The 16,519-nt window shown below is 43.9% G+C and overlaps 2 protein-coding genes across 7 annotated transcripts in view; one reads left to right on the top strand and one right to left on the bottom strand.

Annotated features, from left to right (window-relative positions):
• The window catches only part of TMOD1 (tropomodulin 1), a 25,240-nt gene extending 12,859 nt beyond the window's left edge, over positions 1–12,381 (top strand). For 3 of the 5 annotated variants that reach the window (XM_021537128.3, XM_085566480.1, XM_085566481.1), the window contains exons 4-11: positions 2,831–2,950; positions 3,944–4,033; positions 4,479–4,609; positions 6,204–6,311; positions 7,863–8,006; positions 8,452–8,596; positions 9,644–9,710; positions 10,472–12,381. In XM_021537128.3, coding sequence (XP_021392803.1) covers positions 2,831–2,950; positions 3,944–4,033; positions 4,479–4,609; positions 6,204–6,311; positions 7,863–8,006; positions 8,452–8,596; positions 9,644–9,710; positions 10,472–10,565 — 899 coding nt within the window. In that variant the 3' untranslated portion in view covers positions 10,566–12,381. The other 2 variants (XM_021537131.3, XM_021537132.4) reach the window with 2 other exon arrangements.
• TSTD2 (thiosulfate sulfurtransferase like domain containing 2) overlaps positions 10,881–16,519 on the bottom strand; it is a 14,853-nt gene continuing 9,214 nt past the window's right edge. For both annotated transcript variants that reach the window (XM_085566479.1, XM_021537127.3), the window contains one exon: positions 10,881–15,324. In XM_085566479.1, the coding sequence (XP_085422605.1) occupies positions 15,065–15,324 (260 nt within the window). In that variant the 3' untranslated portion in view covers positions 10,881–15,064. The remainder of the gene's footprint in view (positions 15,325–16,519) is intronic.

Below are 16,519 nucleotides of genomic sequence, written 5' to 3'. Positions count from 1 at the left end.
TTCATCATCTCTTGACAGCCCCAGCCTTATTTCCTAATCTCCTGCTGGTTGCTTGTTTGTGTCTTCCTGGACCATACCCTGCAGTGGCTGCTGTGCTCCTGCTCTGCATGACCTTTGAGCAGGGGTTTTCCTTTGCCTCTTTTCTTTTCCTCTCCTTCTGGCATCTTTTGCTGTTCTCCTTGTATATGACTATGACCTATTATCCAAATGACTTTCCTGTTCCTGTTAGAACTCCAAATATCATCTGACATGGGACATGGTCTGGTCAGTCCTCTGCATTCCAGGAGCTTCCCAGCAGCTTTTCTTAGCTGTTATGTCTCTCTCTGTACTGTGATCCCCCTGCAGCAGAAGATCTAGTTGTGTGCTGTTCATGCTAATGGTTGTCCAGTATGAAAAAGAAGTGCATGAAAATGTGGGCATATGGATATATTTCCTAACTGAGGTCTTTCTGAAAGGTGCCTCCTTACTGACCCACATGGCTCTCTTAAAAAGAGCTTGTGTCAAATCTGTTCATTTAATAAAACCTGAGGCGATATTTTCAGATTACAAAAAAAAAAAAAAAAGTAGTAGTCCTTGAGAGAAGTAAATGAGTAAATTGATTACTGTTAGGAAGACTGGTTTGATACCTTTCAGATGTGTCCCTTCCAGTGTTGCTTAGCCTAGAAGGCAGATGCTGTGTGCTGCAGGAGACAGACGTATTTCTAGCATTTTGAGTCTGCAGCATCATACTTCAGTCTGTTGTGATCTCACATGTATTAAACACATTTTCATTTGTAGCATGCTGTTGAGAGAAGACACTTCTTACATTGACTGTGAGCCAGAGGTGGTAAATTACATATTCACAGCTGTGATGAAGCTGTAAATAAATCGCCACATTTGCAGTTAGGAGGGTGATTTACTACTTGGCCATGGGAATGCAGTCCTGGCCGTGCTACTGGGCAGGGTGGGAGTTGGGGTGTGCAGACATCCTGTGACATAAAATGTCAAGCATTGTCATCATCATGCATGCACCATTTAATTTACAGTTCCATCTTGCAATAAAGCACAACTGAGATTAAAACTTAGAAATTGACTGAAATTAGGTAATTAAAATTAAACTAGAATCAAACTCCAGAAATTCTAGTGTCACTGAGGTGTCAGAAGGAGTTGCTGCACAACAGTAGAATTAAGTTTGCCCTGTTTCTCTTGTTCCCTGCTGGTGTTGCACACACCAGAAGGTACATACAGTTTGCCCAGCCATGCATCTCGTAGGGTGAGGGTTCCAGATCGCCACACCAAGCCAGGGCAGATATTTTGCTGCTGAATACCCAGAAGGTGCCTGGCTGTTCAGGCACATGATACTCTGCCTATTTTTGCAAGAGCAGCTGTGTCCCAAGAGGCAGATTCCTGCTCTCTCTGTCAGACCAGCAGCTTGCAGGCAGAGGATAGGAGCAAAATGCTGTTTATGGCAGCCTCCATTTTGTCCCAGGAGACCCTGAGGTGGAGTTGTTTCCTTTAGGCTAAATTTAGCCCCTTTCTGCATATCCCTGAGCAACAGGATTGTTTCTCCCTCTTGGTGCTGCTGACTCTGGTTTCAGAGAGGTGACAAAAATAGTCCTGGCTGGTATGCTAGGCCAGGCCTTTTGCAGTCGCTATCTCTGCAGTGATCCTGGACTATTTTAGGGGAGAGAACTGCTCCAAAATGTTCCCAGAGCCCTTCTACCCCTGTCCCAGCAATGCTGGATTTACCCAGCAGTCTGCTGCTCCCAGCTGTGGAGTGTTAAAACATCACAAGCCTCTTTCTTTTCCTTTGGGTTGTCACATTTGGATGCTGTGTTGTGAAATTCCAGACTTTACCATCCTGCCTCTGAGAAGGATCTGCTGCCCATTGCAGCAGGAGCAGTAAGGAGCTGGGAGCAGCTGTGCAGGGCCATCAGCTGTGTCCACTGCCCCATGCCTCCTGGGATGCAGCCAGCCCCGGCAGAGAAGGTGTTGTGGCTTGCCCAGTGATTGTCACAGGCAATGGGATGGGGGACTGGCAGGGAGCCCACTGTGTTCAAAGCCTCTTGTCCATGTGGGCACCCCCCTTAGGAAAAGGCCACGAGCAAGCAGCTAAGATGAAAAGTTCACATTACCAGCTGGACCTGTGGATTTGCACTTTTGAATTGTAGGAATAGGTCTGGTTTTTTTGCCTTTTACTGTCCATAGAGATAAAGCACAGGGGTCTCCATCTGGCATGCTCTCTGCAATAGGGGTTGAGCTACACCAGCTGCCCTAAGCCTGCTTCTCCTTGCTCCTCCCATGCATTCACTGAAGTGCTGTCTCTACTTGCTCCCAGAGCTCTCCACTACCTCCTTTCCACCCTCTTTTGACTAATGTGCCATCTACCTTGCCAGCATGCACAACAGCAAGAGGTGTCTCGGTGGCAGCTCTGATCCTGCACAGTGATGGGTACAGGCCTCTCTTCAGTGCTGGCAAACCTTCACCTCTTTTGTGCAGCCTTCAAAGAAGTGAGGACCTGCAGTGGCAGGCTGTGCATGGCTTTCTGGGCTGGCCTATGAACAGGCATGATCCTGTACCAGTGTGCTGTTGGGTTTCCATGGATGCTGTGCTGCTGGAAGGGCTGAGCTCTGCAGCTGCCCATGTTGGGCAGGTGCCTCTCCCTTCGCATCGCAGCAGGACTCAGACCAAGCTGATGGAAAGGGATTCAGTTTGTCTTCTGATTTTTCTCATTTGCCCCTTCTGTCCTTTCTACTTTTCAAATCTCACAGCATGGAAATTCATCTGCAAGGGTAGCTGTGAACTGGATGCTGTAGCTTATACCGAGAGTGACCTCATTTTGCATTTGTAGGAAAAGCCTGGATTCCCAAGCAGAAGCCAATGGATCCCATTTTGGAAAGTGTGACTCTGGAGCCAGAACTGGAGGAAGCCCTTGCTAATGCCTCTGATGCAGAGCTCTGTGACATTGCTGGTAAAACAATTTCACAGTAAGCGGGGGTGAAAGTTGTTCAGCTTCTAGGGGTTATTTTGTTCTTTTGTGGGAAATGAGCTATTGCACTTTTTGCTGTTTTTCTAAATGCTGTCAGCTCTGACAGAATTTATTCATTTGTTAAAAAAAGTTACTCTAAGCCTATGTGATTTAATCAAGAGTGTGGATCAAAGCTGAGGGGGGAGAAGAAGGGTTTATCTATGGAACAGTGTGTGGTTTGATCTCTTCCTTTGTCTCTACCACTGACTCTTGCTTATCCAGCCTGTACATGTAAGAGCACAGCTTTCTTCAAACCAAATCTTGGGAAAGAGTCAAGCAGACCCAGGATTTCTTGTGCAACCTGTTAAAGGATCTGCCAGGTTATAGAAGTCTTTCAGTGGACAGTCAGACCTGGTGATTGTTAAGGAGCTTTTTCAACACATTTTCAGTAGTGGATTTCTTGTTATTTGTGTGGTCAGACAGTCAGATAACTGTATTGGTATGTTGCTGTGTGGACTTAGCTCTGTGCTTGGCAGAGGGCATGCCTTGGCCAAAGGAGCACACGGATACTCCACGATGCCTTACAAAGCTCACAGATGCTCTGCTGCTGCTGCAGTCAGTGAGCAAGGGTGATGTGGATGTGCAGGCTTCTGCTGGACTGGGCCACTTTTGCTAAAGCCTACCAATGACATTTTTTTGAGTTTTTTACTGTCTTCTCCTCATTATTTTCATGTGATGATGAGTTAGGTAGGCTTGTGGGAAGCTATGAGTGTTTGTTTGTTGTCCACAAGATGATGTTCCTCTTCTCCTATGGCTGAGGCTGCACTGGAATAAACAAGGGAACAGCACATTGGAGCACTGTTGTGTATTTATGTCAGCTGGGAGGCTTTGTCCTCCCTTTATATGTTTTTCTGTGTTTGCACAGGGAAAGGTAGTGTGCTGTGTCTTTTCCTGGCTCTGGAGCTTACAATAAGTCATGTTCTCCTGTGTCTGTAGCCATCCTTGGCATGCACACCTTGATGAGTAACCAGCAGTACTATGAGGCACTGGGGAGCAGCACCATCGTGAACAAAGAAGGCCTCAACAGTAAGTTATTTATGTTAGCAGGCTGCAGTATTCAACTTCGAAGCTGCTAGCAGAGGCAAAGTGATAATTGTTTTTAGATTGAAGTTCAGAGCTGTGCATGTCAGAGCAGCCTGTGATTGCTGGGGCCATCTCTGGTGCATCCTTGCCCTGTGCCAGGCAGTGCGGTCTCAGCCACTTCCCTGATGCAAGCTGGGAGCCAGCACAGCCCAAGGGATAGCCCTGTGCAGGCTGTGTGCCTTCTGTCACCCAGACTTGGCCCTTAACAGCACATAGCAGCAGGCACTGGCTGTTCTGTGCTAGGTGACCCCAGTGGCTTCTCATCTCATGGCTGCTTGTCAGGTCATGCTTCCATCTCTCCACTTCTGGAAGCGGAGGAAAACACTCAAGGAAAAGATAGTGATACTTAAAAGTGCTTTCATTTTCACATCTTGCTTTTCACTTGCAGGTGTGATTAAGCCCACACAGTACAAACCAGTTCCAGATGAGGAGCCAAACTCAACAGATGTGGAGGAAACTCTGAAACGAATACAAAGCAATGATCCTGACCTTGAGGAAGTCAACCTTAACAATATTATGGTCTTTGCTCCTTTCTACCCTTCTCTTTTAGTAACAAGACTCAGTATCTGACACACAGAAAGCAGACACTGAGTGTTTTGCTACACAGAACAGTATCATAACACTGAATGTAGCCAGACAAGAAACACCAGTGCTTCCCATCTCCATTGTGGACAGCAGAACGGATTGTTACCTGCTGTGGGACAAAGGCTTGGGGTTGGTAGCAGGAGGATTCCTCTAAGTGCCTGGAATAATGGAGCTATGTCGAGGGTAGTCTGGGGAGACCCAAAACTGGCTGTCTGGTTAAAACCATTTTAGGTTGCTTTAATGATTTAGACAGACATATTTAGTGGAGGGAATGTTGATGTATATTATAAGATGGTGGGAGGAAAAAGGTTTGATAATCCAGATACTTGCCATAAAAATATGTAGAAGTCACCCTTTTTGCAGGTGACTCTGTTTATCACCCACCCATTCCTTCTGTGGACTCTTTTACTTCTTATAGAAAGCAAGTTAGGACATAGCACCACTTCTTATATTGTCATTGGGACACCTACATACACTAAAAAATACAGTTTCTATTTTATGGGGTCTGTTAAATGATGACATAGCTAATCAGCAAGAACACAGTTAACTGCATGTGCACAACAAAGACATTTTTGCCGTGGTACCCACACCTTTCTAAAACAGAAATATTTTTATTTTATTTATGTATTTATGTATTTTACTTTATGTATTTGATTCAGGCTAGTGACCCTGTCCCTTGAGGACACAAGGCTGAGGATCGGGCAGGCAGGCACTGTTTTTGTGTGTTGAACTGATGATTCTGGAATAGGGAATGGAGAACTGGGGAGTGACAGTGGAGATTCTATGCTGCTGGGTGCTGTGTTATGACTCTGCAGAGACTTTGAGTATAGATGATTCCACATGGTGGGATCCAAACCACGCATGGTGTGGCAAGAAGTCCAAGGTGAGGATGCCACTTAAAATTTTAGGTGAAAATTAGAACATCTGAAAAGGTTTCTAAAGTTCTTTATCAGTTAAAAATGCTGATTTTGAAGGAACTCAGAAAAAGAAGCATTTCTGGGCTGAGACAGCATGGCAACTGTTAGCCTGTAAGATGTTTTATAAAGCAGTCAGAGGTGTCTGTGCTTTGTGTAACAAGGAGATCATTTCGGGCCTTTCTGGATCAGTTCCTGTAGGTGGAAATCTTCTGAACGTGACATGCATGCTTCTCAGTGCTGCCATTCTTATCGGAGAATGTGGGAGCAGTGCTTTGTAGGTTCACAGGTCCTGGTTACAAACATCCCCACAATGCCCATGTTCTTAGGTAGCTGAGTTTCTGGGCAAATAAAGAGGAGAAATGTGGCTTCAAATCAAAGCAGTGAGCTTTCAGCAGGGCACAAAATAGGATGAAAACATTGCCATGCTCCTTAGAACATGCTGGTTATAGCAAAAGGACTTGTAATAATATTTTTCAACCCCTTCCCAAATTATTTCAGTGCATTTGGGGATTTGGCCTTGATGAGAAGTTAAAAGTATTGTTTACATGTATTGCATATTCATTGCAAACAGATGATGGCCTAATACATGATTTCTGCATTTCTTGTCACAGAATATTCCCATACCAACCCTAAAATCTTTTGCGGAAGCACTGAAAAACAACACGTATGTGAAGAAGTTCAGCATAGTTGGGACCCGGAGCAACGATCCTGTTGCTTTTGTAAGTACTGTGAGCTCATCGTACCACTGTTGTGACAGGAGCTGCTCCCAGGCAAGATATTTTCATCATTAATGACTGACTGCTTCTGCACTTTGTGTTGTTTGGCACGTTCCACACCTCTGGCTGTTTGCTGGTGCTTCAGTTTCAGGAGCTCTTGTGGAAACCAGCAACAGACAGGCTTTGGTTCATTCACTTCATTTTTCATCTGTGGAGGTTTCAGGGTGCAGTCCTTTAATCCATGCAGTCTCATATTTGTCCTCTAGGATCTCCTGGAAAAGGAGCATGAGACGACAACAACTGATGTCCTAGTGGCATCTTCTAAAAGCAGTTTGTCTCTGTCTCTGGAGATTTGTTTCTGTTGGTACAAAAGTGTGCACTGCTCCCCTCACATGTCTGTTCCAGCTGTCTCTCATATATTCTTTGTGCAGATGTGTGCAGAAGCAGGACTCTGTACCTCCTAAGGTGTAGCCTCTGTAGGTGATAATGGGTCTTTCTGGCTGCTGTGAATGATCAGTGGGAACACAGAGAGGAGCCAGTCATTCTGCATGGCCTTCATGCTGCCTTCCAGGCTGCATCTTTGCATCCCTCTCCAGTACCATTGCAGTCAGTTTTTGCTCCTAGTCATCCCTGCCTGCCTACACACACACACACACACACACACACACACACACACACACACACACACACACACACACAAACACACAAACACACAGAGAGGCACACACACGTGCACACCAGTTTCCTGCTAGGAAAAGAAACTTTCTGGAGGGCAAGTACTGCTTTTAAATTACTTCAGGCACTCTGGACTGGGGAGAAAGCCTGTGCAGGACTGGTGCTGTGTTAGAGTTGAGGGTGCTGTGCTGGGCTAGGGGAGCTGTGGGGCTAAGTGCAGTGGATACAGGTCACCTCTGCCATTTGGACATCACCTTCTGGTCTTTTTGCTTCATAATGTACGTGGATCCTTCCTTGCAGTTTATTTCAAGTGACATGATCTGATCAGGTCTGAGGTGTTACAAGCATTCCAGCCGTTTCTGGTCTTACCTACTAAGGGAAGAAAAAATTATTAATGTGGTTGTGATGCTGCTTGGGAGGACACCTTGGATGTGGAGATGCCTTGTTGTTCAAGACAGATGCTCCTCTCTCTGCATGTTTTAATGGCAAGCATCTCAACCCTGTGCAGTGCAGGCAGACTCATCAGAATGGAGGCAGGGCCACTGCTGGTCAGTATCCTTGTCATACTATGCTGGCTTTAGAGGAGGGACAGATGAAGCTGTCACAGGGCAGCTGCAGGTGTGGACTATCACCTTTTGGGGTAGCCCCTAATGTTTGTCCATGCGAGGTTTTGCTGTGGCCTCCAGCATACTCATGTTCAAGAATCCCCTTGCAGCAGCAGGGAATCCCCTTCACTCCACAAAGAGCACTTCATCTGGTGGCAGTGAAACTGCACAGCATGTGGAATCCTCCAGGAGTACTCTGGAAGTGAGAGGGGCTGAAGCCCTGCTGCCCCTGCCTGTCTGACTGCCAGCTCTTCCTGCCCACCTCTGTCCACAGGCCCTGGCAGAAATGTTGAAGGTCAATAGCACGCTGAAGAGCCTGAATGTGGAATCAAACTTCATTTCTGGGTCGGGGATCCTGGCTATCATTGAAGCACTCGAGGGTAACACGTCGCTTGTGGAGCTGCGCATTGACAACCAGGTAATGGGAGTGTGGGTGGCAGCTCTGGTCAGGTGAGCTGGCGTGTGGGGAGCCGAGTGCGCAGTGACACAGAGGCTGGGCAAGTGCAGCTCCCTGAGAAACCCAGGGCTTGATGCACCTGAGCTATGGGCAACTCAGAGACATCTGACTGACAGACCAAAATCCTGATTTTTCCAGATGTCCATTAGCTGCTGATCTGTCCAAGAAATAAAGTCTTTGGGCAAAAGGACTTGTGGGAATACCTGCTGGAGGAGTTGGAGCCTCTCAGCTGTAGTGTGTGTACAGGAACAGGCCAGTGGTTTGTTTTACCAGCTCCAAGTCAGAAATGGACAAAAGTTGAGAGAAAGATCTGCAATCTCCACCCCTTCCCTCTTAAGTTTTTGCTCTCAATCACCCTCCAGCTTGAACAGCTTGCTTTTCTGTTTTCTATTTCTATTTTTAAAAGAGTCAGCCCTTGGGCAACAAAGTAGAAATGGAAATCGCAAATATATTGGAGAAGAACACCTCCCTACTGAAGTTTGGGTACCATTTCACTCAGCAAGGTCCTCGGCTTCGCGCCTCCAATGCCATGATGAGTAACAACGACCTGGGTGAGTCAGGCTGGCCGAAAGCTGGGAAGTGTGGGAGGGTCCTGTGGGCAGTTCCTGGTGGGATTAGGGCAGAACTGCTCATGTTACAGATGCGTATGAATTAGAATGTGCCTCTTGAAGGGTCTGATGATGCTTTGCCCCTCGAGGAGGAAGGCAGCCTTCACCAACTGTAGCCAGGCAGTGTTTTTTGCAGTAACACTGGGTATTGTTGCAAAAGAGCAAGAGCTGCTGATGTGGTTCAGTAGAACTTCTGATACAGCATGTAGCACATGGGCCAGAAGCTTCTAGCATTTGTGATTCCTGCCAACTGCTTGTCTTCTTACAGCTTCATTCCCACTTTAACAAGATGAAAAACAGCAGAGTTGAACTTTGACAGCAGTTAAGATTTGGCCCATCCCTCAGCAAAACAAACTGGAACTGCTTCTAGGGATATGTGGGAAGCCACATTGCTTTGAGCTATCTGTATACCCTCAATGAAGTGATTAGACATGCTTATGCAGCAAAATGTGGGCAAGTCTGCAAACTGCCATTTCAGCCAAAGCATGTGACAGAGCTTTTCCATTGCTTGGCTACAAGCTGCTGTAGAGCACAGGAAATCAGGCCAGCAGAACAGTGCTGAATGCAGCTAATACACTCACCATGCTGTACTCAGCAGCTGTCATATCTAGGCAGATGATAAATTTGTTGTGTTTTGAAAACAAATGGAAAAAAACAATCTTCCTTCAGCCACTACTCTTCTCCTAAGAAGCACAGCCAAGCTATATGCCAGTTCAAGGATCACACAAAATACTCAGTACCTGATCACTCGAGCACTGCACTGGGAAAGGATTGCTTTTTTTTGTCCTTTGGAACACAGCATGGTTTTAAATTACTCTGCAGCACTTGGCATGCAAAATAATCAGCTTGAAGATTTAGAGTCTAGTATTTTGATTGTTCTTGCTGTTAAGAGGATGAATTCACAACTTGTCTTCCATGTAAGAGTTGTATATTTTGCATCCTTGGCCACTAAGATCTGCATTTTTTGTCTGATTTGGTTCTTGTTTGCAGCTCATATTCATTGGTCTGAATGGTCTCTGGCAATAGCATCTCATCTCTACACCTGGACAATGTATAAGTAAAAAAACCTTTTATTTTTCTCCCTCTCAGCAATAGCTCTCTGCTTGTGCTCCACTCCACTCCAGCCTATCAACTGATGCTACCAGAACATGGTTTTGGTCCCATATCTTCTATTCCCTAAGATGCTCTGTGTGAACTGACTGAAGGCTTTTATGTTCATCAGCTAACTTCTGCATCCTCTCTGTACATTTTTGTTCTGTTTTTTTTTTTCCCCACACCTTTCTTGGGAAGACAGGAGTGTACGTGTCAAGAGGTATAAATCAACTTTTAAATCTAGATATGAAACTATTTTGGCTATGTTAACCATGATCAGAGGACTGGGGCCCAATGGCTTAGAGTAAGAAGAGATTTTTGATTTATTTTTTTTAATTGAAAAAGCAGATCTTTAATTTGGAAAACTAGCAAAGGAAAAACTGTGACATCTATTTCCTGCTGTCTTCCCACCAGTCAGACGGTGAACTGGCCAAAGTCCAATTACAAAGACAAACTGTGAAATATAATTAACTACAGAATAAGGAAGGTAAGACTGAAAGTAGGTGCTGGCCTTAAAAATGCATAGGGAGAAAAACCTCATCTTCCTTGATTTTACTGTGTAAGGCTGTGCCTGCTGCTTAAGGCAGGGATTCAAAAGCTGATGCTATCCTGTTTCTTTCTTGGCAGAAAGTACATCTTTCAGCTCCTTTCTACAGCTGTTAAGGCAAGCCTGCCATCCACATTATCCTGTAGCCGTGACTGACTCCTCTTTCTATTGTTTTTCAGTGAGGAAGAGAAGACTTGCAGAGGTGAATGGGCCTATTTTTCCCAAGTGCAGAACTGGAGTGTAGTTCCTGGCTATGGAAATCATTCCCAGTGATCTGTGCTACACTGTGGAAATCTAAAGGCGATAAGTGCCTTGACAGAGTATTTGTGGTGCCTCTGTTCCTGTTTTATGCACTAACAGTTGAAATGAATTAGTGGCTGTAGTTTTTATGAAGATTTTATCCAGTACGACTGTTGATGTTTTCTGTAGAGTTGGAAACTATTCAAGCCAACGTGTCAATTTTATGCAAACTTAAACTGAGTACAATCCAGTGTTAAAGGGGATTAATTTTTCTATAAAATTCCTGCACGGTGTTTCATAGTTAGGATGTGGTATGCATGAATGAAAGATACAATTGTTTCACACAAATTAGAGAAGTATTAAAAAAATACTTTATTTTATTTTTCAAAGTTAATCTCAAGTAACTACAGAGGAGTAACTAGTTTAACAAGCACTTTTAACATCTGGAAACATGGCTAATTTCAAGAACTGTGAGTCACAATTTTTTGCCAACATTTGCTGAATCATTTGAAATGCTGCATCAAATGCATCCCAGTGTTTCTTAAAAAAAAAACCAAAAACAACCATCTCCACCCCCCAGTTAAATGAAATTTAAGGCCACCAAATATAAAACAGTCTTGAAAATCAAGTGGTTTAGATGGGTGAATATCCTTCAGTCCCATGCATGTGTGAAGAAAACAGTCATTCTTAGAGGTGTGATGCAAACCCTAACCCCCAGAGATGGCCAAATCAACCGGCAAATGAAAGCCTTCTCTTCTACTCCCCCACTCTTTTCACTTTCCTAGTGTTAAAAGTGTTTGTCCACACAGTTACTGAAGACAGATCAAATTCTCTCCCTTTGCTGTTTTTTCTAGATGACCATGTCCCTTAACTAAATTTTGTTCTGCTACAAATTATTTTCTCTTTCTGCTGTCCCTTATGTCCACATAAATGCACGAATAAATGTTGTGCCCTAAAAAAGCTGTGAAGTGAAATACCCTAAATATGAACTTACACTACATACAGTCTCACAGCTTTTTATCATCATCCAGTATACTCATCATCCAGTCTGGGAGGAATTCACCACCACCTTGTGGATCTCCCAGACCTGCAGGAGACTGGACCCAGCACATCCAAAACTCCCACTGTTAATGTGGGTGGGATCCTGCTCCGTAAGTAGTCTCCATGGAAGAAGTATTGCTGTACTGAAACCTTAATCTTGGGCAGATGATACATCATAGAAAATGTTTCTTGCTAGAAGTCTTCATTTAAATGTCTGTTAAAGAGTGAAGTTTTTCAGCCTTTTACATACATTCTGGGAAAAGTCACAGAGATTTCTCCAGAGCTTGTGTCCAAACAACAGTGTTGATTTAGCTCTGACCAGTGAAGCAGAGGAACATTATTCAGCAATGTGGGAAACATACTCACTGCTCTCCAAATCTTAATAAACGTGCCTGTGGTGTCATATAAAATACCTCACCATAGCTTGTTTCCTCCACTGTGCAAGTTCTGTATCAGAAAATGAATGTGCAATAAAAATACTTGGAAAACATATGAAAATTAAAAAACCTGACAGACTTAAAAAAGTACTTCCTTCTATCTGCACCGTGAAGACTCTGAAATGACTGACTAAATCATCAAATTACACCTTCATGCTTTTACCTGAGCCATCTACTTGGATTTGCACAACAAAGGCTAAGCTCTCCCCTTGGTTTCAGAACATAAATGAATCTTATCCTGAAAAGCCCTGGTGGTACTAAGAAGCACAGACATGCAAGGAGATGCATCTGCAGACCAGGGAGCACTACCACACAGATACTACTACAGCCCTTAACAACAAAAAAAAAAAAAAAAGAAAAAAGAAAAAGAATTTAAGAATTTTGTCCTGTAGCAGCATCCACATTAACCATGCAGCCCAAAGGATCTCAAGCTGTCAGGATCATCCCAGGGTCCTTGGCTGATCCACACAGAGCTGAGGCTTCACACTGTGTGGTGAAACTCTGTAAGCTGTGCAGCAATGGAGCTACAAAATGGTGATACTTGGGAGCAAATGTGTCCCTGTTTGCAAGTGTGGCTCAGCAGCTCCCCAGTAGAAGGGAGGAAAAGCCATCTGGTGACTGTAGCATTGGGCAGTGTCACAGCCCATCCTGCTGAAAACCCTTCCCTCTCCCGAACATGTGCCTTCTTTCGGACATTAACAATGAGATGCCTGGATACCACCACATAGCTTTTCACATGGCTTGTCCTTATTTGTATTAATCTGACAAAACAAACCCAGAAAAACACGACAGTTAACCCTTTATGGGCTAACATGCAAGAAGAAGGCTAAAACGGTCTTTTATCCCCTTCTCTGCTCTCTGCAGCAGAGAGAACATGGCTTTTTGGGACTCACTACATCTCAAATCCTTCTCCTCCCTTACCTTAGTGCAGCAAGGACCAGGAGAAGCCTTACGGCTCCTCTCTGCCTTTGAGGTAGAATCTCCAGCTGTGAGGAGTTCTCAGGAGAATTGTACCTTGTAGCCAGGTATGTGGGAGACTAGCTAGTTTCAGTGTTTATCTCTGCAGAATTAAGCACCTCCAACATAGTATGTGAAGTGTATTTGTGCAGTACTTAAAGAATTATAATGGAAGCAGTAAAGGTTATCATAGATGTTTCAGAATTTTACATACAAAATATAGTTGTTGCTGTCCTGTACTGATAAGTGATACAGAAACAGCAGTACAAATTTATTACAGTGTTCCAGATGTGTTGTTAAGACTGAATTACAAAATTGTGTTCTTTTTAGCCTAAGACTGGAAGATGATGGGGCACTCCCCATCAGTGCTTTAGACCAGATCCACAAGTAGAGCTAGCATGTTTCTTCACAAATATTTCAGTCCTCAAAACCACAGAGGTCAACTGGCCAGCAGGGACCGGGAAGTCAGGGAGACATTGGCACTGCTCAGACTTCTGCTGAAGGTGTCTCCTGGTGGGAATTTTCTAATTTCTTCTCAAGGATGGGTTGTTCACAGATTTACCACTAAATACTATCCTAGAAAGATTCCCAAAGAAAGTACTCCTAAGCTCCAGGGTTTTTCCTCATTAATGGAACTGTTGTGAGGACAGATGGTGAACCACTGATTTCAAGGTAGCAATACAGGAAGCAAGAAGAAACATTTGTCATGGCTTTAATGGAACCAATGCCCATGTATTTAATTTCCTAGTCAAGCCAACAATGAGGCCTTGCTGAATTAATAGCACCATGGGAGAAAGGTACAATCTATATGAAAATAACATAGTCCTGTCATTAAGCAACTGCAGAAACCTAATTAACTACTTTCTTGCATTTAAAAGCATTTTCCAGTAAAAACCCCTAAACTTAGTGACTTTGATGTCCTAATGACTTACTGTTTAGTTTCCAGAATGACTGTAATTTTCAAAGATATTCTTCAATCAAGACACATCTTCTACACTATTAATAAACCCATTCTATATCATCAGGCACACAATACAGCATGTGGAGCAGTATTTTAAGCTCATCTGCTGTAGGTCCCTTCAAAGAATTTCTCCACTAACGAGTGCTGGAAGTTGCAAAAACATCTTGTAGCTTTTAAAAAACTAGTTTTTAAAAAGCACAAATGCTTCCCAGAACTTGAATTATTTAGCCTGGATAAAGGATCTTGCAGTCTCCTCATAGCTACTGCTGACACTTACGCACACATGCATACTTCCAGTGCCATGATGCTGGTATTTTGACAGTCTCTGTGCACCCCTCTTTATGTGCTTGTTTCAACATGCTTCAAGCTGTCATGGTTTTTTTATGCAAGCAGAGCTAAGGCCTGCCTATTTCATACACTGACAAGCTGAGAGGAAAATACAGTTCCCAGGGAGACTGAGTACTAGAAAGAAGATTGGGGTTGCTTCCTTCCTAAAGGTCACACAAGTGTGGCTAGGCAAACAGTACCTCTGGGCCTTTACTCCAGCTCCTTATGCTGCCTTCAGCCAGTTTTACACGAGAGTTAAGCCAGTAATTTCAGGTAACTTTGCCTTGCTTCTCACTGCTATAAAGCAAGAGATGCAGGTTGATGGTGTGCATTATCTTCAGGATCTAATCTGGTCAGATACCCACACCAAATTAATAAATCTGCTGTTTGCACACCTTATCTGCTATTGAAGCAGATGCATGATCCTTGGAGAGGTCAGACAAGTTGATCTCCAGGCAGGAAGAAAAAAATGGAATTGTTCTTGAATTCCTTCAGTTTCTTTTGAATTGTGAGCAGCTCTGTCACATTGCAGATATTCTGCTCCAAAATCCCCATGGTTAAAGGCCACACTACAAGACTGTACCCAGAGAGGAATCCTGTAGTGCTGGTGATGAATCGGGCACTCTGGTAATTTACCGGCAAGTAATGGATGGTTTTCAGGGCGTATTCTATGTTTAAAGGCAGCATATGAACAAGACTTTCCAAGCCAACATATTTTCATAATTTCCAAATCTAACTGATTAACAGATAGAGATCTGGTTACAGAACCCCTTTACATGAGCACATGCCAGATTAACCAATTAAACAGCTTAATATTTTCCTGTGTCCAGCATCCTTGGTGAGACATGTTCAATTGGTACCCTTGGCCGCCTCCTTGTACATTCACATTCTTCCTTAAGTATCTGTCCTGAAGCCCTTGAAGTCACCTTGAGCTCCTTCTCTTGACAAACAGGACAGCAAGCTGTAAGACCTTTGTTGCAACAACCTGGACATGTCAGAACAAGCTGCCGGCAGTGCTGACTGGAACAAAGTTTATACTGGTCCCACAGCACCCCACAGTATCTGCATGCTGGAGGGAGGAGGAAAAGAAAAAGTTAACACCCATACTGCTCTGGCTGCTCCCTCGCAGAGGGCTTGCAAAGGCACCATTGGGCTGCCAGCTCTCATTTAAGTGGTTATTGTCTTGCAGGTTTTTAATTCCTGTTTAGCTTGATCTTCTAGAATCTAGTTCATTTTAGAACATATTTTTTGACATACTTAAGACTTAAGTTTTCCCTCTGGAAAAGAGAAGAGTAGCTCACTCGTGCTTCCTCTAGTTCTAAATAGACAGATATAGAGCTTCTTACTGCCACAAGAGAAGAAGAAAGACATGCAGATGGCAACTAAGCCAGAATGCAGGAATGTCACCTGCTGAGGAAGAGGATGCCATGGAACTTCCTTCTATCTACAAACAATGGCTTGTGCAGACATTTGCAGTCCTGGTAGAGTCCTTCCAGAACATCAGAGGTTTTAACTCTTTAACTGAAAGCTACAGCCCAGTTTTAGCTGTACCAAAAAGATGCATATCACAGCACTTCCCCTTGAAACCTACGGATGGCTGTGATGTAGCCAGAGTATGTTCTGTTTCCATACCAAGTCAGTCCCTTTCAAGATGTATAGAGTAAATGCAGAGTAGAAATGGGAGGTTATGCTTGAAAAGCTACCAAGTCAAAGAAAAAATAGCACTGCTTCTTTTAAAAAAGGGCCAGAGCCAAATTCCAGCTAGTGTTGTCTGGCAACTGACAGCAAAACAGGAGACTACTTAATTTTCAGTAATTGAAGAGCAATCCCAGCCAGAAGATCAGGTAATGTTCTTAACAATTTCAGCTAGAGGCCACTGAAATTCCATTGGATATAGAATTTCTTAAGCATGAAAATAACAAAGTGCTGCAAAATATAGTGCCACAATTCTCCCAATACCTGGAAGTCTTTTTTGATATTCCATGAGACAGCTGGACCAGAGGACTGCTGGTAGCAGAAGAACTATCTAAGACTGGTCACTTGGCCAACCACAGTCTGCTCAGCACTGTGGGCAACCAGGTGGTAACAACAGCTGTAGTGCTGGACATATGTCTCCATAGGTGCAGATGGCTCAAAGAAGAGCTGTTCTGCAGGGGATACTTCCTTCTACTGCTCCAGTTTTAGTGAACTCTTGTTAGTGACCCTCTTTCCTCTCATTTCTGTTCCACATATTAAAGCACATGTACATGTTTACATATAGTGTT

The sequence above is a fragment of the Lonchura striata genome, chromosome Z (assembly GCF_050655825.1).
Source record: "Lonchura striata isolate lonStrDom1 chromosome Z, ASM5065582v1, whole genome shotgun sequence".
Taxonomy (NCBI): Eukaryota; Metazoa; Chordata; class Aves; order Passeriformes; family Estrildidae; genus Lonchura; species Lonchura striata.
The sequence above is the reverse complement of the archived record's forward strand: the minus strand, read 5'-3'. Positions and strand labels throughout refer to the sequence as shown.